At 46.0% G+C, this 25,895-nt stretch overlaps 1 protein-coding gene across 3 annotated transcripts in view; it reads right to left on the reverse strand.

Moving 5' to 3' along the window:
• Positions 1-1,517: 1,517 nt before the first annotated feature.
• The window catches only part of SARS1 (seryl-tRNA synthetase 1), a 178,614-nt gene continuing 154,236 nt past the window's right edge, over positions 1,518-25,895 (reverse strand). For 2 of the 3 annotated variants that reach the window (XM_044288249.1, XM_044288248.1), the window contains one exon: positions 1,518-1,843. In XM_044288249.1, the coding sequence (XP_044144184.1) occupies positions 1,695-1,843 (149 nt within the window). In that variant the 3' untranslated portion in view covers positions 1,518-1,694. The remainder of the gene's footprint in view (positions 1,844-25,895) is intronic. The other variant, XM_044288250.1, reaches the window with a different exon arrangement.

A 25,895-nucleotide genomic window follows, 5' to 3' on the forward strand; every position in this document is an offset into this window, starting at 1 on the left:
ATGTCTGACTTCTCTGTTTTGATTTGGGTTTGAGCTGGATCCACCTTCCCTCAGGTGTACTGGGTTTTATTGTTAGTGAGGCTATTTATCCCTCTTTCCCTCCCAGTGGCCTGTGTGGGTTATAGTTCTTTCCTGGGAGCGCTTGATGTGTGGTGGATTGTCTGCTCCAGCTCTGCTCAAGATAAGTCCTCTCTGTGTGTTTTATCTAGGCCTCTAGAGAGATGCTTGCTACCTCCTGGTTTGAAGAAGCAGGTTGCATCTTCCCTTTTCCCTGCTGCTTAGGGTTTGCCCAGGGTGTTCAGATTTAGGCAAAATGACATGTGCATATCGACCATAAGGGTATGTACATGGGCACAGCATTTTAGGGAAAGCTTTTAGGGATCGCTAGGAGGTGACCCTTTTCTCCCTAGCTTTTGGGCCTAGTCATTTGTTCTGTTTGTTTTCCTGTGTTTGGTTATTTGCCCGCTTACCTACCTATTGTGACTGAGTTTTTGAAGCAATAAAGAAGACTTTTTTTATACCAAGTGGGTGAGTGCTGCCTTAATTCTCTCTCACTATTTGGATGTTTAAAAGACTATTGTGGCCAGAGCACCGCCACTTTAGTCTCCTCAACATGGTGAAAGAGGTTTATGGGCCGCATCGGGCTGAGGCTAATCCTCCTCAACTCTCAGGTTCAGTCCTACCTAGACTCTGGCCTGTGCACTACCCGGTTTCCTGACCCCATGAATTTCTGGGCAGGCGGAGTAGAGCAGTGACCTGAACTGGCTCAGTATGATCTCTTGTCTTTTCTTGCCCAGCTTCCAGTGTAATCTCATATAGGGTTTTGAGCACTGCAGAGAGCATGGGTGACAACCAAAGGAACTAAGTTGTCCTCCACCAGTGTCCAAAACATCCCTTTTGTCAAACCTGGATTCAAGAGGATTTTCACACTCTTCCGGCTGATGAATAGAGATTGCCTTGCTGATTGTGCCCCATCTGTATGCCTGCCTACCATCATGTTATGTACAGCTGCTACTCCTCACTGCTAATCCCCTACACATACGCTGCTACTGTTCCACCACATGGCTAAGAGGGCTGTCCCTGGAATTTCCAGACAATGGGTCCGCAAAGCGAGGATGACACACTGATGGCTTCCAATTGCCACCCATGTTTTCTGCGGACCTGTTGGCTCGAATGGGACCATGGACCGCAGTTTGCGGCCAAGAACAGGACATGCACTATAATTTGTGGAACGGACATCCTTGTGCTGTTTTTTGTGGACCCCATTCAAAAGAATGGGAAATCGTCAAAACGGCAAAAAAATGAAAAAAATGTGGATTGGAAGCGGATTCCAAATATGGTCACGTGCACAAAGGAAGAATAGTATGCTAAACTAGGTAGATCTTTTTTTTTCAAACTTAGGCCGTTTTCTAATGGGCATAACGCAGCCACATTTTACTGTCAGTAGAATGGGCTATATTGCACAGTCTGGCGGATAATGGTAATAAGAACACTGAATGGACAAAACCTGACACATGTAGGTCTATAATAACCTATTTATTCAATTTTACTATGCCTTTGCAGTCATCATTAAGCAGGTTGCATATAAGACGACCAGTAACAGTTAAATACAATGGATCTCCAATTGCCAATAGTTTAATAACTAGATGACTGAGTATCAATAAGCCAGTAAGATATACATAAGAACAGATGGACTATGAAGCATTGTTCACATCCATATTCTGCATCGGAAATTCTAAACCAGAACTTTGACTCTTCTTTGATCCTTGCTGCTTCTTTTGCTTTTTTGTAGGTTCCTCATCAATTGGAGCTGGCTTTACAAATCTGATAATTCCTTTCAGTCCTGAAGGTGAAGAAAAAAAAGTTTATTAGAAAGAAAAAATGGAAATGTGGTTATTAAGAATGTTTGCGTTTGTTATATTTAATAGGACAAGCATTAATTAAAAACAAAAAGGACTTAATGGGGTTGTGTCACTAAGAACACTTAACACATATCCACATAACTAATCACGAGGGACCCGCAGCAATCATAAGAACGGTGGTCCAGAAGTGTTGCCATATTGCCCCCATGAGAATAGAGTGGTGGAATGCATGTGTTCTATGGGAATGCTGCAGGCACCGTACTCTGCAGTCCCATTGAAGTGAAAAGTGAGACTCCCAGCAAATTAGATACTTAAGGTGGATTTATACAGATAACTGGGCAAACTGTTGAGAATGAACGTTCCTGCGAACACTCGTTCCCAACAATCTGCCTGTGTAAATGGGTAGCCGATCACCCAATGAACGAGCGAAACGATACTTCATTGGGTGAAATTACAGGCTCATCAATTATTCTTTCTGGGCAGCAGATTGTGCAGTCTAAACAGCGATCTGCTGCCTAGAAACAATGTAGCTGTATGAGGATGAGGCACCACAATAGCGATCCCTGGTCCTCATACTGTGGAGATGATCGCTGCACGTAAATGCTGAATGCTTCCTTCCTAACAGTCTGCTGCTCGTCTGCCAACTTTATTCTCTATCCTATGGATAGAAGATAATTGTAACTAGTGACACAGCACCTTCAGCAATCTCCTCTTATATTTCTTCACATGTCTCAGTTTTCTGGGTTCACAATATTAATGGATACGTTATGTGGTAATGTGGACAATGCGGGAAGGCGTGTGTATCCTGCCCAGATACCTCAGCTGGGTGAGATAACAAAAATCCGGAAAGCTGCAGTGGTATCAACAAAGTATAGTTTGCCGAGACAGTTTTGCATACATTTTCTTCTGGGCTAGATTTTACTTGGATTGGCGGATAGGTTTGGTAGTCACACCAGTCCACACCCTTCCAGCACAGGTATTCCTTTTCACCTGAGGTGATCACAGGTGAGGCCTGTTCTAATCAAGGAGGCATCAAACCAACCCTCTGTGTGTTAGGGCCCATGCACACGGCCGTGTTTCACAGCCGTGTGTGGGCCCTGGAACCGCGCCCTGGATCCCTCCTGAGAGCAGGAGCGCACGGCGTCACTGGTTGCTATGACGCCGTGCGCTCCCTGCTGCCGCCGCAATACAGTAATACACTGGTATGATCTATACCAGTGTATTTCTGTACTGTGTCGGCAGCAGGGAGCGCACGGCGTCATAGCAACCAGTGACGCCGTGCGCTCCTGCTCTCAGGAGGGATCCAGGCCGCGGTTCCACGGCCCGCACACGGCTGTGAAACACGGCCGTGTGCATGGGGCCTTAGTCAGAGGAGGGGGGGAAGAAAGGCTGCGGAGGTCTGAGAGTGAGAGAGAAAGGCCTCATGTACACGGCTGTGTTCCGCAGCTGAGAGCGGACCGTGGAAACCCGGCCTGGATTCCTGCTGACAGCATGAGCGAATGGAGTCATTGGTGGCTATGACGCCGTGCGCTCATGCTGTCAGCAGGAATTCCGGCCGGGTTTCAACGGTCCGCTCTCAGCCGCGGAACACAGCCGTGTGCATGAGGCCAAAGGCTGAGGAAGCCTGAGTTTGGGGGACCTAGCAATGCCTCCGGAGAGAGGGTCGCACGGCTAGAGTCAGGTGGATTTCTCAGCCACAATCCTCCAAAGGTACTGATGTTGTTGTAGTAACAGCCTGGACTGTTTGGGCTGAGAAAGCCGCATCTGATCATGTGTGTGAACTGTGTTCTTTAGAGGTGAGTCAGGGAATAAATTATGTATTAGGTAGTGCCTAGATGGGTAGGAGTTATTTTGGTTGTTCTATTGTGCTAAAGTGCTAGAAAATAAATCATCGTTTGGACTTCAATCCGGTTGTCTGCGAGAAATCTGTGTTTGAGACCCCCTGAGAGAGAACGTTCCCTTACAGTTATCAATAACAAATTGCTGCAAAGTCCAGCTCTCGACATTCCAACAGATCAGCTGTTTGTAAGGCTGCAGCGCTCAGCAGAGTGCCACAATCCCTTCAAATGTTTACACTGCAGACTGTCTAGTAGTGGTTCTGTAGGCTACTGCAGATTTGTCTCATTCATGCCTGTCAGTAAAACACTACCTACAGCCTTTTCTATCTTAAAGCAACTTCTCATATATGCATCCCTTTTTAAAACAGGAGACTACCAAAATGTTAGTACAAACTTATAATAGTCCAGCTAAATTTCTGTAACACCCTCCCAACCTTTGTGTCCTGCCAACAAAAAGACTAAGGGTCCATTCACACGTCCGCAAAATGGGTCCACATCCGTTCCGCAACTTTGTGGAACAGGTGCAGACCTATTCATTTTAAATGGGGCCGGAATGTGCTGTCCACAGCACTTCCGTTCCGCCAAAAAATAGAACATGTCCTATTCTTGTCCGCAATTACGTACAAGAAAAGGCATTTTCTATGAGTGCCGGCGATGTGCGGTCTGCAAAATGCAGAACGCACATTGCCAGTGTCCGTGTTTTGCGGATCCGCAAAACACATACAGATGTGTGAATGGACCATAACATCTGTGGAGGACGCTGTTATGGGGTGGATCTGTGGAGGATGCTGTTATAGGGGATATGTGCCATGACACATAGGGCCATGAGGGGGGGGGGGGGGCAGCATAAGACATATAGCATCTTATGCTGGTCCCCCTCATGGCCCTATGTGTCCCCTCATGTGTCTTAAACTGCGCACATAAAATACTTTGTGTGTAAAGTATTTCACTAGTGTGTAAAACAAGCTCTCTCCTATTGATAACAGGTCCGGCCTCTGTACTCACTGTCACGATGAATGCACTGCAGCGAGCTGACTGGAAGCAGGAAGCGTTACTAAGCAACGTCAGTCACGCGCCGGCCAGGCCGCTCGCTGCAGTGCATTCATCGCGGCATTTTCGGGTCGGCCAAATCGAGACTCGAGTATAAGACGAGGGGGCTTTTTGAGCACAAAAATGTGCCAAAAAACTCGTCTTATACTAGAGTATATACAGTATATCCTTTTTCCTAACTTGTTTTTATTTGGAGATTTTCTTATTCTAAGTTTTGGATGCGAATGTGGGTGCTGCCATCTTGCCTGAGCTGTTCTTAACAACATTTAGAGGAACACTTTACAGCAGCCATCATAGGTCACAGACATAATGAATATGACTCATTTCCTTCTATTGGAGACTTTTCTAGGCATGTCAGTAAATATAGAAAACAGATCAGATGGCACTCACCACAAAAAAAAAAAAAGAAATCTTTCCTCTAAAAAAATATTAAAAAAATTTAAAGAGCCATTGCGGTACAGGATGCAGAACAAATGGAAAGGCGACGGCTGCTTTGCACACTTGTTGTGCTTTCCCTGGGCCGTTATTTTAGAATAAAGAAGATTTTTTGTGGTGAGTGCCATCTGATCTGTTTTCTATATTGTGACGAAACCAACCTCGCCACGGTGTTTTGGAGGGGGCTGGTTGCCAGCCTCTTGCCTCAGGATTATGGCCCATACTAACTTTAAAGAAAACAGGCCGGCCGCACAGCTTAAATCTGTCTTTGGAATTGTGTTTTATGTTATTATGCGTTCGGTTAGATTGTATGTTATGTGAGGGCACCCAGATAGCTAATATTATTGTATTCGTGTATTCTGAGTGCCATTCACCTAATGATATGCACTCAGACTTGAGCTATCTGGGGATATGTTAAATGTCTGTGTTTGCTGTGGGGTGTGACATTGTGTGTTTGGGTGGTGATTCCTGTCCTGTTGTCTCCACGTGTGTATTGGTGTTTTCTCTTTGTCCTGAGACATAATTGGATTGCTCCTCGGGTGTCGCCAGGCAGAGAGGAGGAAACCATGATGCATTGTGGGGATGTGCTGTATCTGTCCTGTGTCGCAGTCTCCATTCTGGTCCCCTGGGGGCGTGTCCACCAGATGGGGACCTGCATAAATACGGGCGGGTAGCCCTCAATAAAGTGTTCCTGTTTTATCCTTCATCATGCTGAGACTGGTGTTTGGATAACTGATCAAACTGGGGGATTGCTATACGCTGAAGATTTGCTATACTCCCCTGGCATAACTACTAGCTCTTGTAAGAGCTGTTCCTGCTCTCTGGCTGTAGGAGAGGTTCACCCACTGGAGCCTGGAGCCTTGTCGTAGGTCCAGCGTGGGTGGAGGACGGTGAGACCCCAACCAAGCTGTGGCGGTTAGTGGGGTCTGCAGGGCGTACGGTGTCAAGTGGAGTGCTTGGAGTCCTCGGAAAGTACTAGGAGCATCTATCGACGGAGGTACCCGATCGGGGTGCCAGGCGTTCCGTTACATTGGTGGCAAGCAGTGGGGTGGCGTCCTAGTGTGAGGAGAAGCAGCTCGGAGACACCATTCGTGGAGTATATTGAGGGCAACGCTAGTATTTGTACAGCGCCCCTGGCTACAGCAGGATGGAATCGGCTAGTCTTCGAACAGCGTTCCACTACGAGGAGGATGATGACCCGGACTGGAGAGATGCAGTCCGGAAAGGCGTCTGGCACGAGGCCCTGGAAGATGTACAGCGTCGGCGGGGCGAGAGTCTCCCCAGTGAGGAGCAGCAGTTGCGGATGCGAGTGGCCCTGCGAATGCCCCTTCTGGGAGAGGAGCCCCTAAATGAGTGGGTGACAGAACTGGAGAGCCTGGTATGGAAGGAGCTTTGGCTAGATGACGCCTACCAGGCACTCTGGTGGTATGTGATTCGGCACTCTCCCTGGATGGCTGAGCACGACAGACCCGAGGGTGAGGATTATGATGGCCCTGGCCTGTTGTTTGATGCCTTTGCAGAACCGGAGTTCGGAGATGCTGGAGGGTCCCAGTTCTGGGATATCTATGACTACAGAGAAGCTATGCATGATTGGGCTACAGCGAGAGAGGTGAGACAAGACCTGGCATCTCTAGTGACAAAGGAGTGGGAGCTGGAGCAGGACTACCAATACCTCTTCAGCTCAATTCGGTCCCAATATACACTGCCAGAGGGCTGGGTGGCAGTCCCAGACCTACAACCCTACAGCTGGGAAGACCCGACTGAAGTATCCCCTGCTTCAGTACCAGCTACAGAGGTAGGGGTCCTCATAGACTGGTCCTGTGAGGAACCACAACAGGCAGGTGGAGATGTGACCGAGGTCTCTCTACTGGCCCTACAGGGATGCTGGGCCGCCTGCCCAGATCTCCAGCGGCAGTGCATATCACAGGGCGAGGAGACAACCGGTCTCTCTCCCCAGCGGCAACCTGAGTTCCAGGGGGAGGAGATGCGGGGTCCCTCTGCCTTACAGCAACCAGAGTCCTGGGGAGGAGAGGCAACCGGCCTCACCTTCCACCAGCAGCCGGAGATACCGGGAAAAGGGGAGCACAAGCCCCTCTGCATGGGCGCAGATGAGACCGCGGGCTCGGTGCCAGTCCTACAGGGATGCTGGACAGTCGGTCCAGATCCCCATCCATCTCCGCAGGGATACCAGGAGGAGGAGGTAAGCGAGCCCTCCCCTTCCCAGCTACTTCCCAACAGAGTTCTGGGGGCAGGGGATGAGCCTGCGCTACCCACTGATTCCTTCCCAGCGGAAGAGCTGGCATCAGGGCAGAGCGCAGTCGGCCTCTGCCCTCCTCTATCCTCTTCTCCAGAGCCGGACATCCCACAGGCTACCCCAGCGGAAGAGCTGGCATCTGGGCAGAGCGCAGTCGGCCTCTGCCCTCCCCTACCCTCTTCTTCAGAGCTGGACTTTCCACAGGCTACCCCCGCGGAAGAGCTGGCATCTGGGCAGAGCGCAGTCGGCCTCTGCCCACCAAGTACCTACAGCTCCAAGCTGGAGAACCACAAGGCAGCAAGGAGTCGCAGATGCCCACTCAACAGCTGGGGACATACGGAACAGCGCCAGGCCCCAAAATTCAACAGGTCCAGTATGGGGTTGTGGTTGGACTTCCAGACTAACTCAGGTACTGACCGTGAGGTCAGGTATCTGGTTAGTCTTCCCTGGAAGGGGGAGATGTGTGACGAAACCAACCTCGCCACGGTGTTTTGGAGGGGGCTGGTTGCCAGCCTCTTGCCTCAGGATTATGGCCCATACTAACTTTAAAGAAAACAGGCCGGCCGCACAGCTTAAATCTGTCTTTGGAATTGTGTTTTATGTTATTATGCGTTCGGTTAGATTGTATGTTATGTGAGGGCACCCAGATAGCTAATATTATTGTATTCGTGTATTCTGAGTGCCATTCACCTAATGATATGCACTCAGACTTGAGCTATCTGGGGATATGTTAAATGTCTGTGTTTGCTGTGGGGTGTGACATTGTGTGTTTGGGTGGTGATTCCTGTCCTGTTGTCTCCACGTGTGTATTGGTGTTTTCTCTTTGTCCTGAGACATAATTGGATTGCTCCTCGGGTGTCGCCAGGCAGAGAGGAGGAAACCATGATGCATTGTGGGGATGTGCTGTATCTGTCCTGTGTCGCAGTCTCCATTCTGGTCCCCTGGGGGCGTGTCCACCAGATGGGGACCTGCATAAATACGGGCGGGTAGCCCTCAATAAAGTGTTCCTGTTTTATCCTTCATCATGCTGAGACTGGTGTTTGGATAACTGATCAAACTGGGGGATTGCTATACGCTGAAGATTTGCTATACTCCCCTGGCATAACTACTAGCTCTTGTAAGAGCTGTTCCTGCTCTCTGGCTGTAGGAGAGGTTCACCCACTGGAGCCTGGAGCCTTGTCGTAGGTCCAGCGTGGGTGGAGGACGGTGAGACCCCAACCAAGCTGTGGCGGTTAGTGGGGTCTGCAGGGCGTACGGTGTCAAGTGGAGTGCTTGGAGTCCTCGGAAAGCACTAGGAGCATCTATCGACGGAGGTACCCGGTCGGGGTGCTAGGAGATCCGTTACATATATTTACTGCCATTTACAACACTGACATTGCCAAGCATCTATACCACTTTTTTGTGCACACACTCCATTGTCCAGGTGAATGTGGTGGGAGTTGGTTGCTGTGCAGATTGTTGTGTTACAGTGTTGCAGAGCCGGTCAATGTCTCAACTCTTGCCGATACCGTTTTTTAGTCATTTTCTCTGACGTGTGCAGAGGTGGTTAAAAAAAAAAAAAAAACTTTAACAATTCACTATTATGAATGGTGGATTCTGTGTTATCTGTATATAGGTGATTATTGTAATTTTTATCCTGCCTGTAATTATAAGCAGATAATTGCAGTAAAGTAATCTGTACAGACTATGGCCTATTTTTAGGGTACTTTCACACTAGCATTTAGGTTTTCCGGTATTGAGTTCCGTCATAGGGGCTCAATACCGGAAAAAAACGCTTCCATTTTGTCCCCATTCATTGTCAATGTGGACAAAACTGAACAGAACGGAATGCTACAAAATGCATTCTGTTCCGTTAAGTTGCGTTCCCAGACCGGAGAGCAAACCGCAACATGTTGTATTTTTCTTTCTGTTTTGGGAAACTGATCAAGACTGATCCGTCATGACCCCCCAATGCAAGTCAATGGGGACGGATCGGATTTCTCTGCCACAATAGAAAATGGATCCGTCCCCCCATTGACTTTCAATAGAGTTAATGACGGATCCGTCTTGGCAATGTTAAAGATAATACAACCGGATCCGTTCGTAACGGATGCAGATGGTTGTATTATCAGTAATGGGAGCATTTTTGCTAAACCCTGCCAGATACAGCAAAAACGCTAGTGTAAAAGGCTTCGTGACTAGTGCAAAATTTTGCAGGATTTTATGTTTATTTTTAAATACGAAAACGTCTTTAAGAATATGTTTAACCACCTCAGCTCCCCTAGCTTAAACCCCCCTTAATGACCAGACCACCTTTTACAATTCTGCACTACACTACTTTCACGGTTTATTGCTCGGTCATAGAACTTACCACCCAAATTAATTTTACCTCCTTTTCTTCTCACTAATAGAGATTTCATTTGGTGGTATTTCATTGCTGCTGACATTTTTATTTTTTTGTTATTAATCGAAATTTACCTAATTTTTTTCAAAAATTCACTTTCAGTTGTAAAATTTTTCAAATAAAACTACATTTCTATATACATTTTTCTCTAAATTTATTGTTCTACATGTCTTTGATTTAAAAAAAATGCAATAAGTGCAAAATTGGTTTGCGCAAGAGTTATAGCGTTTACAAACTATGGTACAAAAATGTGAATTTCCGCATTTTGAAGCAGCTCTGACTTTCTGAGCACCTGTCATGTTTCCTGAGGTTCTACAATGCCCAGACAGTAGAAACACCCCACAAATGACCCCATTTCGGAAAGTAGACACCCTAAGGTATTCGCTGATGGGCATAGTAGGTTCATGGAAGTTTTTATTTTTTGTCACAAGTTAGCGAAAAATGATGATTTTTTTTTCTTACAAAGTCTTATATTCCACTAACTTGTGACAAAAAATAAAAACTTCCATGAACTCACTATGCCCATCACGAAATACCTTGGGGTGTCTTCTTTCCAAAATGGGGTCATTTGTGGGGTATTTATACTGCCCTGGCATTTTAGGGGCACTAATGCATGAGAAGTAGTTTGAAATCCAAATGTGTAAAAAATGCCCTGTGAAATCGTAAAGGTGCTCTTTAGAATTTGGGCCCCTTTGCCCACCTAGGCTGCAAAAAAGTGTCACACATGTGGTATCGCCGTACTCAGGAGAAGTAGGGCAATGTGTTTCGGGTGTCTTTTTACATATACCCATGCTGGGTGAGAGAAATATCTCTCTAAAAGACAACTTTTCCCATTTTTTTATACAAAGTTGTCATTTGACAGATATTTCTCTCACCCAGCATGAGTATATGTAAAAAGACACCCCAAAACACATTGCCCAACTTCTCCTGAGTACGGCGATACCACATGTGACACTTTGGGCAAAGGGGCCCAAATTCTAAAGAGCACCTTTAGGATTTCACAGGGCATTTTTTACACATTTGGATTTCAAACTACTTCTCACACATTAGGGCCCCTAAAATGGCCACAAGTGACCCCATTTTGGAAAGAAGACACCCCAAGGTATTCCGTGAGGGGCATGGCGAGGTCCTAGAATTTATTTTTATTTTTTTGGCACAAGTTAGCGGAAAATTATATATATATATATTTTTTTTTTCTTACAAAGTCTCATATTCCACTAACTTGTGACAAAAAATACAATTTTACATGAACTCGCCATGCCCCTCACAAAATACCTTGGGGTGCCTTCTTTCCAAAATGGGGTCACTTGTGGAGTATTTATACTGCCCTGGCATTTTAGGGGCCCTAATGCGCGAGAGGTATTTTGAAATCCAAATGTGTAAAAAATGCCCTTTGAGGGTCTCTGCAATCATTACATGTATGGCCAGCATTAGGAGTTTCTGCTATTCTCTTTATATTGAGCATACGGGTAATGAGATTTCTTTCCGTTCAGCCTCTGGGCTGAAAGAAAAAATGAACGGCACAGATTTCTTCATTCGCATCTATCAATGTGGATGAAAAAATCTGTGCCCAAAAAAAAAAAAAAAGGCAGGGGAAAGGCGCCTGCCAGGACATAGGAGCTCCTCCCAACATCCAAACCCACTCGCTCGTATGCCCTGGCAAACCCGATTTCTCCATTCACATCAATCAATGTAGATGAATAAATCATTGCCGGGATTTATTTATTAATATTTTTTATATACAAAGTGTTTGCCAAAGCATATGAACACCGCCCCTCAGGTCATAAGCCTCGGCAAACGTATCTTTTTTACTGCAGAGAAGAAATCTCTTCTTGCAGCGCCGCATACACCGACTTTTGTGTAATCTGACAGCAGCGCAATGCTTCTGTCAGAATGCACATCAGTGCTGCAGCTGGGTCATCGATTGGTCCACCTAGAAGGTAAAAAAAAAAAGTAAAATAAATTTATTAACTTTATACAAACCGGATTCCAAAAAATTGGGACACTATACAAATCGTGAATAAAAACTGAATGCAATGATGTGGAGGTGCCAACTTCTAATATTTTATTCAGAATAGAACATAAATCACGGAACAAAAGTTTAAACTGAGAAAATGTACTATTTTAAGGGAAAAATATGTTTTTCATGGTGTCAAAAAATCCCCAAAAAGTTGGGACAAGGTCATTTTCACCACTGTGTGGCATCTCCCCTTCTTCTTACAACACTCAACAGATGTCTGGGGACCGAGGAGACCAGTTTCTCAAGTTTAGAAATAGGAATGCTCTCCCATTCTTGTCTAATACAGGCCTCTAACTGTTCAATCGTCTTGGGCCTTCTTTGTTGCACCTTCCTCTTTATGATGCGTCAAATGTTCTCTATCGGTGAAAGATCTGGACTGCAGACTGGCCATTTCAGTACCCGGATCCTTCTCCTACGCAGCCATGATGTTGTGATTGATGCAGAATGTTGTCTGGCATTATCTTGTTGAAAAATGCAGGGTCTTCCCTGAAAGAGATGACATCTGGATGGAAGCATATGTTGTTCTAGAACCTGAATATATTTTTCTGCATTGATGGTGCCTTTCCAGACATGCAAGCTGCCCATGCCACACGCACTCATGCAACCCCATACCATTAGAGATGCAGGCTTCTGAACTGAGCGTTGATAACAACTTGGGTTGTCCTTGTCCTCTTTGGTCCGGATGACATGGCGTCCCAGATTTCCAAAAATAACTTTCTTCATTTTGCCACACTCCATTTTAAATGATCCCTGGCCCAGTGAAAACGCCTGAGCTTGTGGATCTTGCTTAGAAATGGCTTCTTCTTTGCACTGTAGAGTTTCAGCTGGCAACGGCGGATGGCACGGTGGATTGTGTTCACTGACAATGGTTTCTGGAAGTATTCCTGAGCCCATTCTGTGATTTCCTTTACAGTAGCATTCCTGTTTGTGGTGCAGTGTCGTTTAAGGGCCCGGAGATCACAGGCATCCAATATGGTTTTACGGCCTTGACCCTTACGCACAGAGATTGTTCCAGATTCTCTGAATCTTCGGATGATGTTATGCACAGTTGATGATGATAGATGCAAAGTCTTCGCAATTTTTCGCTGGGCAACACCTTTCTGATATTGCTCCACTATCTTTCTGCGCAACATTGTGGGAATTGGTGATCCTCTACCCATCTTGGCTTCTGAGAGACACTGCCACTCTGAGAAGCTCTTTTAATACCCAATCATGTTGCCAATTGACCTAATTAGTGTTAATTGGTCTTCCAGCTCTTTGTTATGCTCAAATTTACTTTTTCCAGCCTCTTATTGCTACTTGTCCCAACTTTTTGGGGATTTGTTGACACAGTGAAAATTTGAATCAACGTATTTTTCTTTTAAAATGATACATTTACTCGGATTAAACGTTTGATCTGTCATCTACGTTCTATTACAAATAAAATATTGACATTTGCCATCTCCACATCATTGCATTCAGTTTTTATTCACAATTTGTTTAGTGTCCCAACTTTTTTGGAAGCCGGTTTGTATAACATTTGAACAGAACATTAACTTTTATAAACTTTATTGAACTTTTGGAACAGAACGTTAACTTTTTTGCTTACCGGTGATTTTTTTTTTTGTTTTGCTCTTTTTTACCTTTATAGGACAAACCTCTCCTTCCCCATGGGACAATGTGCAAAGCGCAAATCGCCCAGAGATGTGGCAAAGTACATTATGCACTTTGTTCCAGGTGAAAGGAGAGGTTTGCAGCAGCTGTGAATGGAAGGGCCCTAAGAGCCCTGTGTGACGCAATCCCTATGCTAATAGTGTACCTGTGTGTGGTACTTCCGGGAAACACTCCCCTAAGCATAGGGCAGGGTGGTCAGGGCAGTCAGGATAGAAATAGCGGGTGTCACGCCTTATTCCACTCCTGCTACAGACACAACATCTTTTTCGGGGTGGCGCTTGGGTTGAGGTACCAGCAACGACATTGGGGAAATGTCGCTCGTGTAGACGGCTCACTACACTGGTGGATGGGGCCACAGAACCTCCTGGATACAGGAGGTTCTCGATGATCTCTTCCTGAAATTTGAGGAAGGATCCTGTTCTCCCAGCCTTACTGTAGAGAACAAAACTATTGTACATAGCCAATTGAGTTAAATATACAGACACCTTCTTATACCAGCGTCTGGTGGGGCGGGACACTAAATAAGGAGCCAACATCTGGTCACTGAAGTCCACCCCTCCCATGAGCAAATTATAGTCGTGGACCGAGAGGGGCTTTTCAATGACACTGGTTGCTCGTTCTATTTGTATTGTCGTGTCTGCGTGAATGAAGGAGAGCATGTAAACGTCACGCTTGTCTCTCCATTTCACCGCAAGCAGTTCTTCGTTACACAAGGCAGCCCTCTCCCCCCTTGCAAGACAGGTGGTATTGAGCTGTTGGGAGAAGCCCCGGCGACTAGACAAATGCTTGAAGAGGGGAAGAGGAGTTGTGTAAAAATTGTCCACATAAAGATGGTACCCCTTGCCAAATAAGGGTGACACCAAGTCCCAGACTGTCTTCCCACTGCTCCCCAGGTAGTCAGGACAACCGACCGGCTCCAGGGTCTGATCTTTACCCTCATAAACTCGAAATTTGTGAGTATAGCCTGTGGCCCTTTCACAGAGCTTATACAATTTGACCCCATACTGGGCGCGCTTGCTTGGTATGTATTGTTTAACCACCTCCCGACCGCCTAACGCACCGATGCGTCCGGGAGGTGGTTGATTTGTTCCTCCTGGACGCATCGGCGCGTCATCTCGCGAGACGTGAGATTACGTCACAGCCGGCCCGCGCATGCGCATCGCGGGCCGGCTTTTCGCAGCAGAGTATTTCGTCAGCAGCCTGCCGGCCACGATCATTGGCTGGCAGGTTGCTGATTTTTTTAAAATCCAATCAGCAGCCATTTAACCCCACATATTAGTAAATATGATGGGGTTATATGGCTGCTGTGCTCCTCTGCTCCTTCTTTTGGTCGGTTGGTTCCAGCAGAGGAGCACACATCACTGTGAGTACCCACTACACCACACTTAGCCCCCAGATCACCCCAATTAACCCTTTGATCACCCCTTTGATCGCCCCTGTCAATCACTAGTGAAAGGAAAAAAGTGATCAGTGCAAACTGTCACTTTTTTTTTCACTGGTATTGACCGTTAGGTTTCAGTATAGTTTAGGCCCCTTGGTTAGGTAGTTTAGAGATCGGTTAGCGCCCAGCCCACCGCACCGCAGTCCGTTATTTGCTGATTAGCGTATCGCTAATCAGCATTTGTACTTTTATAGTATCTGGAAGTGATCAAAACTGATCACGGTCAGATCTATAATAGTACTAGTGTCACTTTAGTTCTCCCTCCACCCAAAACGCAGTGTTTGCCCGATCAGGACTGATCGGTCGCCCACACCCGCCCCACCGCAGTGACAAAATTTTTATTTTATTTTTTATCGCTGCACATTCACTTTACACGCACTGCGGCGATAATATTGATAATATTTTTTATCAACCGCAGCAGCCTCCGGTACTTCGCTAGCCTCCCATTTGTAAGACAGGCTTGCTTTTTTTTTCTTGGGTAGTCTCAGGGAATACCCCTAAATTTAGTTGCCCACATGTCTAACAGGGGGTATTCCTCTGAAGAGGCCTACAGGCTTCTGACCCAGTCGGATGAGGAGTGGGAACCCTCATCTGATGAATCCAGCGGGTCAGAATACGAACCTGTAGAAAGCAGTGGCTCTCTGACCCAAAGTTCGGACAAGGAGGCTGAGGTCCCTGATAGCAGCAGGCGTACCCGGCCCCATGTCGCTAGACCGCAGGTTGCGCAGGATCCGCTTCAAGAGCAGCAGAGTGGGGCTGGTGCTGTCGGATTACGTGGTGAGGCATACACCAGCAGCCCAGCCCTTCCTGGACCTAGTACCAGCACTGCCGTAGAACATGGTGAAGTAGCGAGCACCATAGGTAGTTGAAGCTGGTACGGTGGCACGTGCAGTAGTGACCCCGTCGCAGCCACCGCAAAGACGTGCCCGTAGAGCCCCTAGAATCCCAGAGGTGCTGGCAAACCCTTGGCAGTCCCCAACTTCAGCCGCACCTGTAGTTCCCCCTTTCACCGCCCAGTCTGGAGTTCGGGTTGAGACAGCTCAGATCGGTTCGGCCCTGGGATTTTTTGAGCTGTTCTTGACTTAGACTTAGTTGTGGCAGAGACAAACCGGTATGCCACACAATTTATAACCGCTAACCCGGGAAGCTTTTATGCCCAGCCTTTCCGGTGGAAACCAGTCCAAGTTTCCGAAATTAAAACTTTTCTGGGCCTCCTCCTCAACATGGGCCTGACAAAAAAACATGAATTGCGGTCATATTGGTCCACGAACCCGATTCATCACATGCCCATGTTCTCTGCTGCTATGTCCAGGACACGATTTGAGACCATCCTGCATTTCCTGCACTTTAGTGATAACAGCACCTCCCGTCCCAGAGGCCACCCTGCTTTTGACCGGCTCCACAAAATTCGGCCCCTCATAGACCATTTCAACCTGAAATTTGCAGATATGTATACCCCAGAGCAAAACATCTGCGTAGACGAGTCCCTTATACATTTTACCGGGCGCCTTGGCTTCAAACAATACATCCCAAGCAAGCGCGCCCGGTATGGGGTCAAATTGTATAAGCTCTTTGAAAGGGCCACAGGCTATACACACAAATTTCGTGTCTATGAGGGAAAAGATCAGACCCTGGAGCCAGTCGGTTGCCCTGACTACCTGGGGAACAGTGGGAAGATGGTCTGGGACTTGGTGTCACCCTTATTCGGCAAGGGGTACCATCTTTATGTGGACAATTTCTACACAAGTGTGGCCCTCTTTAGGCATTTGTTTCTAGAACGGATTGGCGCCTGTGGTACAGCGCGGGCTTCCCCCAACGGCTCGTTAGCACCCGTCTTGCAAGGGGGCAGAGGGCCGCACTGTGTAACGAAGAACTGCTCCCGGTGAAATGGAGAGACAAGCGTGACGTTTACATGCTCTCCTCCATTCACGCAGACACGACAATACAAATTGAGCGAGCAACCCGTGTCATTGAAAAGCCCCTCTCAGTCCACGACTATAACCTTCACATGGGAGGGGTGGACTTCAATGACCAGATGTTGTCTCCGTATTTAGTTTCCCGCAGAACCAGACGCTGGTATAAGAAGGTGTCTGTATATTTAATTCAATTGGCTCTGTACAATAGTTTTGTTCTCTACAGTAAGGCTGGGAGAACTGGATCCTTCCTCAAATTTCAGGAAGAGATCATCGAGAACCTCCTGTATCCAGGAGGTTCCGTGGCCCCATCCACCAGTGTAGTTAGCCGTCTACACGAGCGACATTTCCCCAATCTCGTTGCTGGTACCTCAACCCACCCGTCACCCCGAAAAAGATGTTGTGTCTGTAGCAGGAGTGGAATAAGGCGTGACACCCGCTATTTCTGTCTTGACTGTCCTGACCACCCTGCCCTATGCTTAGGGGAGTGTTTCCGAAAGTACCACACACAGGTACACCTAGCATAGGGATCATCTCACCAGGATAGGCACACAGGGCTATTAGGGCCCATTCACTCACAGCTGCTGCAAACGTCTCCTTTCACATGGGACAAAGTGCATAACGCACTTCGCCACATCTTTGGGCGATTTGCGCTTTGCACATTAACCCATGGGGAAGGAGAGGTTTGTTCTATAAAAGGTAAAAAAACAAAAAAAAAAAACAAAAAAAAACACCAGTAAGCAAACACGTTAATGTTTAGTTCAAAAAGTTAAAGTTTACATGTTCTGTTCCAAAGTTAATAAAATTATTGCGTTGTGGCCTGGTTTTTTCTCTTTTTTTTTTTTTTTTGTCTTTTTACCTTCCAGGTGGACCAACCGATCTAATAGCTGCAGCACCGATGTGCATTCTGACAGAAGCATTGCGCTGCTGTCAGATTACACGCAAGTCGGTGTATGCGGCGCTGCAAGACGGGATTTTCTCCTCTGCAGTGACAGATACGTTTGCCAAGGCATACGAGCTGAGGAGGAGGCGGCGTTCCTATGCTTTGGCAAACACTTATATATATATATATATATATAAAAAATAAAAAAAATATCCCGGCAATGATTTATTCATCCACATCGATTGATGCGAATGGAGAAATCTGGTTTGCCAGGGCATACGAGCTAAGTGGGTATGGATGTAGGGCGGAGCTCCTATGTCCTGGCAGACGCCTTTCCCCTCCATTTTTTTTTTTTGGCAGAGATTTTTTCATCCACATTGATCGATGCGAATGAAGAAATCTGTGCTGTTCATTTTTTTCTTTCAGCCCAGAGGCTGAACGGAAAAAAAAATCTCATTACCTGTATGCTCAATATAAGGAGAATAGCAGAAACGCCTAATGCTGGCCATACATGTAATGATTGCGGAGACCCTCAAATGCCAGGGCAGTACAAACACCCCACAACTGACCCCATTTTGGAAAGAAGACACCCCAAGGTATTTGCTGAGGGGCATATTGAGTCCATGAAAGATTTAAATTTTTGTCCTAAGTTAGTGGAAAGTGAGACTTTGTGAGAAAAAACAAAAAAACAAAAAATTTCCGCTAACTTATGCGAAAAAAAAATAAATTCTATGAACTTGCCAGGCCCCTCATTGGATACCTTGGGGTGTCTTCTTTCCAAAGTGGGGTCACATGTGGGGTATTTATACTGCCCTGGCTTTTTAGGGGCCCTAAAGCGTGAGAAGAAGTCTGGGATCCAAATGTCTAAAAATGCCCACCTAAAAGGAATTTGGGCACCTTTGCGCATCTAGGCTGCAAAAAAGTGTCACACATCTGGTATCGCCATACTCAGGAGAAGTTGGGGAATGTGTTTTGGGGTGTCATTTTACATATACCCATGCTGGGTGAGATAAATATCTTGGTCAAATGCCAACTTTGTATAAAAAAAATGGGAAAAGTTGTCTTTTGCCAAGATATTTCCGGATTTCACCGGTCATTTTTTACACATTTTGATTGCAAAGTTCTTCTCACACATTTGGGCCCCTAAATTGCCAGGGCAGTATAACTACCCCACAAGTGACCCCATTTTGGAAAGAAGACACCCCAAAGTATTCTGTGAGGGGCATGGTGAGTTCCTAGAATTTTTTATTTTTTGTCGCAAGTTAGTGGAATATGAGACTTTGTAAGAAAAAAAAAAAATCATTCATCATTTTCCGCTAACTTGTGACAAAAAATAAAAAGTTCTATGAACTCACTATGCCCATGAGCGAATACCTTAGGGTGTCTACTTTCCGAAATGGGGTCATTTGTGGGGTTTTTCTACTGTTTGGGCATTGTAGAACCTCAGGAATCATGACAGGTGCTCAGAAAATCAGAGCTGTTTCAAAAAGCGGAAATTCACATTTTTGTACCATAGTTTGTAAACGCTATAACTTTTACCCAAACCATTTTTTTTTTTTGCGCAAACATTTTTTTTATTTTTTATCAAAGACATGTAGAACAATAAATTTGGTGAAAAATTTATATATGGATGTTGTTTTTTTTTGCAAAAATTTACAGCTGAAAGTGAAAAATGTCATTTTTTTGCAAAAAAATCGTTACATTTTGATTAATAACAAAAAAAGTAAAAATGTCAGCAGCAATAAAATACCACTAAATGAAAGCTCCATTAGTGAGAAGAAAAGGAGGTAAAATTAATTTGGGTGGTAAGTTGCATGACCGAGCGATAAACGATGAAAGTAGTGTAGTGCCGAAGTGTAAAAAGTGCTCTGGTCATGAAGGGGGTTTCAGCTAGCGGGGCTGAAGTGGTTAAAGGCAAGGCACCCGGTAAAATGTATCAGGGACTCGTCTATGCAGATGTTTTGCTCAGGGGTATACAAATCAGCAAATTTGATGTTAAGGTGGTCTATGAGGGGCCGAATTTTGTGGAGCCGGTCAAAAGCTGGGTGGCCTCTGGGACGAGAGGTGCTGTTGTCACTAAAGTGCAGGAAACACAGGATGGTCTCAAATTGTGTCCTGGACATGGCAGCAGAGAACAAGGGCATGTGATAAATTGGGTTTGTGGACCAATATGACCGCAATTTTTTTTGTGAGGCCCATGTTGAGGAGAAGGCCCAGAAAAGTTTTAAATTCGGAAACCTGGACGGGTTTCCACCGGAAAAACTGGGCATAAAAGCTTCCCTGGTTGGCAGCTATAAATTGAGTGGCATACCGATTTGTTTCTACCACGACTATGTCCAAGAGCTCCGAAGTCAAGAACAGCTAAAAAAAAAAAAAAAAAACTGTGCCGATCCGATCTGAGCTGTCTCAAGCCGAACTCCAGACTGGGCGGTGAAAGGGGGAACTACTGGTGTGGCTAAAGTTGGGGGCTGCCAATCAGGGTTTGTCAGCACCTCAGGGAGTCTAGGGGCTCTACGGGCCTGGCTGTTTGAAATCTCTTTTTATTGTAATATGAGCAATACAAGGCTCAACAAAAAGCTTGTGTCGCAGCACAGCATAATCACATCTTATTACAGAATATGGTGAGTCCACCACTCGTCAAGGATCCAGAGATCCAACCAGTGATAGATTCTAACAATACTATTGTGAGAAACTCTAGACATCCATTAAAAAAGTGGGAAGGGGGGGACTGGAGAGAGAAAAAAAAAAAAAAAAAAAAAAAAAAAAAAAAAGGAAAAGGGAAACTACGGGCCTGTCTGTGCGGTGGCTGCGATGGGGGAACTAATGCACGTGCCACCGTACCAGCTTCAACTGCCCTTCTGGTGCTCGCCACTTCACCATGTTCTATGGCAGTGCTGGTACTAGGTCTAGGATGGGCTGCACTGCTGGTGTATGCCTCACCACGTAATCAGACAGCGCCAGCCCCACTCTGCTGCCCTTGAAGCGGATCCTGTGCAACCTGTGGTGTAGCAACACAGGGCCGGGTACGCCTGGTGGTATCAGGGACCTCAACCTCATTGTCCGAACTTTGGGTCAGACGGCCACTGCTTTCTACAGGTTCGTATTCTGACCCGCTGGATTCGTCAGATGAGGGTTCCCACTCCTCATCCGCCTGGGTCAGAACCCCGTAGGCCTCTTCAGAAGAATACCCCTTACTTGCCATTTGGTCAACTAAATTTAGGGGGTATTCCGAAGCAAAGTACCAGAAGCCGCTGCGATTAATAAAAAATATCAAAACTGATTTTTTCATCGCCGCAGCGCTTGTAAAGTGATTGTGCAGTGATAAAAAAAATAAAAATAAAAATAAAAAATTGTCACTGCGGCGGGGTGGGTGTGGGTGAACGCACGTGTGGGCGACCGATAAGGCCTGATCGGGCAAACACTGCGTTTTGGGTGGAGGGCGAACTAAGGTGACACTAATACTATATAATACTATTACTATACTATACCAATGATAATTAGCGATACGCTAATCAGCGACTGCGGTGCGGTGGGCGCTAACCGCCTAACAAAGGGGCCTAAACTAACCTAAAACGTAACCGTCAATACTTGTGAAAAAAAAAAAAGACAGTTTACACTGATCACTTTTTTCCCTTTCACTAATGATTGACAGGGGTGATCAAGGGGTTAATTGGGGTGATGGGGGGGTGATCTGGGGCTAAATGTGTTGTGTCTTGTGTACTTACAGTGATCTGTGCTCCTCTGCTGGGACCAACCGACAAAAAGGACCAGCAGAGGAGCACAGAAGCCATTTAACACATTATATTTATAAATATAATGTATTAACTGGCTTGTGATTTGATTTTTTGAAAATCACCAGCCTGCCAGCGATGATCATTGGCTGGCAGGCTGGTGACGAACTCCTCCTTTAACTTTTGCCGGCCCGCAATGTGCATGCGCGGGCCGGCTATGCGCGTCATCTCGCGAGATGATGTGCCGAAGCGTCAAGGAGGAATGAATCGACCGCCTCCGGAACGCAATCCTGCGTAAGGCGGTCCGGAGGCGGTTAACATATAAAATATCATTTTCTGATATCACGTTCCCTTTAAAAGGGAACCTGTCCCCATAAAAATATATCTGTAAAGAATAAATCAAGGCAACTGGACGTACTGTAGATTTCTTGAAAACGTTTCACTCGTTCTTCCAACGAGCTTTCTCAATTCTGAGTGATAGTACAAAAAATTCTGGGAATAAATATGTAACTGAATCCACATCTGGTAATATTTTTTTGTTCAGTTCTTCCATTTTTCAATAAAACAAGTTTAATTTTACTACTTTGATAAAAACCTTAAAGGGGTTGGCCACTTTGTTTGCACTTATTACAACTGTAAAGAAAATAGGGAGATATTACACTTACTAATAGATCTTCTTAAGCAGATCTGCCTGGTTTTCCTGCTATTGGCAGCCACGCCCCCTCTTGTCCTGCTCTCACCACGCCCTCTCCTGTCCTGCTCTCACCACGCCCCCTCCTGTCCCGCTCTCACCACGCCCCCTCCTGTCCTGCTCTCACCACGCCCCCTCCTGTCCTGCTCTCACCACGCCCCCTCCTGTCCTGCTCTCACAGCTGCCTGTCTTGTCCATAGCTGCACGTGCCATGGAGGGGCAAACTCGTCCATGTCGGAAGGAGTGTGCTGCTCCCTGGGTCCTAAAGCACCATGCTTGCATCAGATGTGCTTTCCTTCTGTGACTGACACTCCTGGCTGTGCAGGGCTGGAGGGGCTTAGCAGGAAGATTCAAGGAGAAATAAAAGAAACTTTTGCAGGAGAAGGGAGACTGTATATAGAGATGTGTGACCCTCTGTATACAGCAATGTGACCCCCACCACCAGCATTGTACACTGTATGTAGAGATGTGTGACCCTCTGTATACTGTATGCAGTGATATGTGACCCCCCACCACTGAATACTGTATATAGAGATGTGTCACCCTGTGTATACTGTATGCAGTGATATATGACCCCTACCACCACTATATAGAGATGTGTGACCCTCTGTATACAGCGATATGTGACCACCACCATTGTACACTGTATGTAGAGATGTGTGACCCTCTGTATACTGCTTGCAGTGATTTGTGACCCCCACTCCCACTGTATACTGTATATAGAGATGTGTGACCCTCTATACTGCTTGCAGTGATGTGACCCCCCCACTCTCATCACCACCACTGTATACAGATGTGTGACCCTCATCATACTGTATGCAGTGATATGTGACCACCACCATCATTGTACACTATATATAGAGATGTGTGACCCCCTGCACCGGAGGATCTCATTATCATAGTACACAGCATACAGGGAAGGGGGTGTCTCTATATACAGTGTACATGTAGGACACATACAACTATATACTGTTTATAAGGTACCAGTGTACACTGGTAATTTGTGACCACCTTTATACTGTATATACAGATGTGTGACACCCCCCCCTGTACACTGTATACAGAGATGTAGGACTACAATCATTTCTCTTTTTCTTCAGGTGAAGGGTAGTCATATATTCATAGATGATTTCTAGGCGGTCAGCAAGTCGTGTGATGATAGACAGGAGACTCCTCGCTATGTGAGCAGATCAATTTGTACTTCTGGCTTCATTTGAGTCAGAAAACTGGCGAAAATGAACATAAATTTGTTGAGGCGACTGGTCACGCCCCCTCCCGGCTATTGTCATGCCCACCCCCCCCCCCCCCCCCTTTTTTTTTTAAAGGCACAGTTGAAAAGTCGCAAACACATAGTTTGCAACTTTTTAACGCCACATTTCAGAAACAAGGCAAATTATAAATCTCCCCTTCTATTCATTCTGTTCATGGCTTACATCCAGTGGCACATCTAGAAATTACTAGGCCCCACAGCAAGAACAGGAGGGTAACTTTCCGAACAACAAATGTGTGATACATGGTAGTGACTGTGTGGGACGGGTAGTGACCTCTCTTTATTGCTGGGACTGGGGTGTTCTTCCTATTACTATGTCTGTAGTTATTCACTGATGACTGAGTTATTTCTAATGTCTGAGGGGCTCTTGTCTCCATGGGAACACAGGTGGGTGGGGATGTCATGTAACTGCAGATACTCCTCTGAAGATACTTGCTGCAGTACATGCTGGGATTTTTACGTTTACTTTACAACTGCTCCTCCCACACATCCGGTCGGAGGAAGGTCCTCCAGGGAAGTGTGCCATGGTGAACAGGTTAGAAAAATGACATATAGCCAGTACATTTCACATGATATAAATACTTCATGGTTTTGACTATTGTCTGGGTCTTTTGGGATTTTTGATACTTAGGGTGGCCAATTCCTTTAACTTTTTTCTTTACATCGTCATATTCTTATATAAGTTTATTTTGCATCTACAGAGCTAGGTGGGGGTTAATATTTTTTCGGAGCAAGCTGCAGTTTTTTTTGGTGTATATATGACTTCTGATCACCTTCACTCAAGTATATTTTTTTTTGGGGGGGGGGGGGAGGAGGTACATGAAAAAAAAAAAAAAAACTGCAAATCAGCTATTTATTTTCATTTACGGCCTTCACAGGACATAATAAATATTGCTGTATTTTCATAGTTTGGACCCTTTTAGATGCGGCAACACCCATTATGTTTACCGTATTTTTCGCCCTATAGGATGCACAGGCACAGGCCCATAAGACGCACCTAGGTTTTTGGGGAGGAAAATAAGAAAAAAAATATTTGTTACCAAAAGGTGTGCTGTGTGTTTGGAACTAATGGTGGTCTGTGGATGGCACTATTACTGGGGATCTGTGGATGATGGACACGGTTATGGGGGGGGGAATCTGTGGATGACGGTCACTGTTATTGGGGGGGGGGGGGGGGAGATCTGTGGCTTGCACTGTTACAGGGGGATCTGTGGCTGGCACTGTTGTATATGTGCCATCCACAGACCCTCACCCCATAACAGTGCCATCCACAGACCCCCCAGCCCATAACTGTGCCATCCACAGATCGCCGCCGCACCCCCCCCCCCCCCCTGCCGTCGCCACCACCATACAAATATAAGATGTGATATTCAATTAATAATTATCAAACATGCCCCCTCACTGTCTCCTATTACTACCTTACATCCTAATCGCTGCTGTTCTCAGGCAGGCCGGCGCGTCTCACTGACGTCACTTGCCTGAGCCGCCTGCTTCATTCATAAAGTAGGCGGCGCAGGCACGTGACAAGAGTTACGCTGCCGCCCGCCCGGCCTGCATGAATTCAACAGCAGCGATTAGGATGTAAGGTAGTAATAGGAGTGAGGGGGCATGTTTGATAATTATTAATTGAATATGACATCGTATATTAGTATACCAGAGCTGCGGGGCGGTGCTATACTACACTGACTGCACCGCCCCGCCGCTATTGCCGGCCCCCAGATCCTCCTCCCAGTCCGGCCCCCGCTCACTCCTACATCGCAGCTTGCGATGTAAAACTGCCAGCATTCGCCCCATAAGACGCAGGGGCATTTCTCCCCCATTTTGGGGGAAGAAAAAGTGCGTCTTATGGGGCGAAAATTACGGTATTTATTTTAACATTTTTATAAGAAGAACTTGTAAAGGGAGTGATCTGATTTTTTTTATTTATTTCACTTTTTACAATGTACTTTTAAGTCCCCTTAGGAGACATGTCTTCTGATGACTTGTCCCACAGACTACACTAGAATACTACGACAGCCTATGGGATTCTGACAGGTTGCACGTAAATTCACACCTCAGGCTCGGCTTTGCAGGCAGTCCACTGTGAGAGGCCTAGGAGCCTTCACAGCCTTTTTTAATGACTTTACTGCAGGGGCTCTGATCAGATGTTAGAAGGAGCACCTTCTCTTTGTCTAAGCCCACAGATGCCACAGTTTCTATTTATTTACAGTGGCATCTGAACGGTTAAACGACTAGGATTGGCATCATCTCCAATTCTGATCAATGCTTTGGGGTGTCTGCTGTGTTATATAGCATGCTCCATACAACTCCTTATCGCTCATGACATATGGGTACTTCATGGGTTAAGAACTATGTTCAGCGTAAAGAACAACAAGGAACTCTGAAGTGAAGATATGGACCCTACAGAGCCCTATTTTCAACATCAAATTTGTCTGATATTACATAAAGAGAAAGGGCAAGGACTTGAGCAA

Source organism: Bufo gargarizans, chromosome 3, assembly GCF_014858855.1.
Source record: "Bufo gargarizans isolate SCDJY-AF-19 chromosome 3, ASM1485885v1, whole genome shotgun sequence".
Lineage (NCBI taxonomy): Eukaryota > Metazoa > Chordata > Amphibia > Anura > Bufonidae > Bufo > Bufo gargarizans.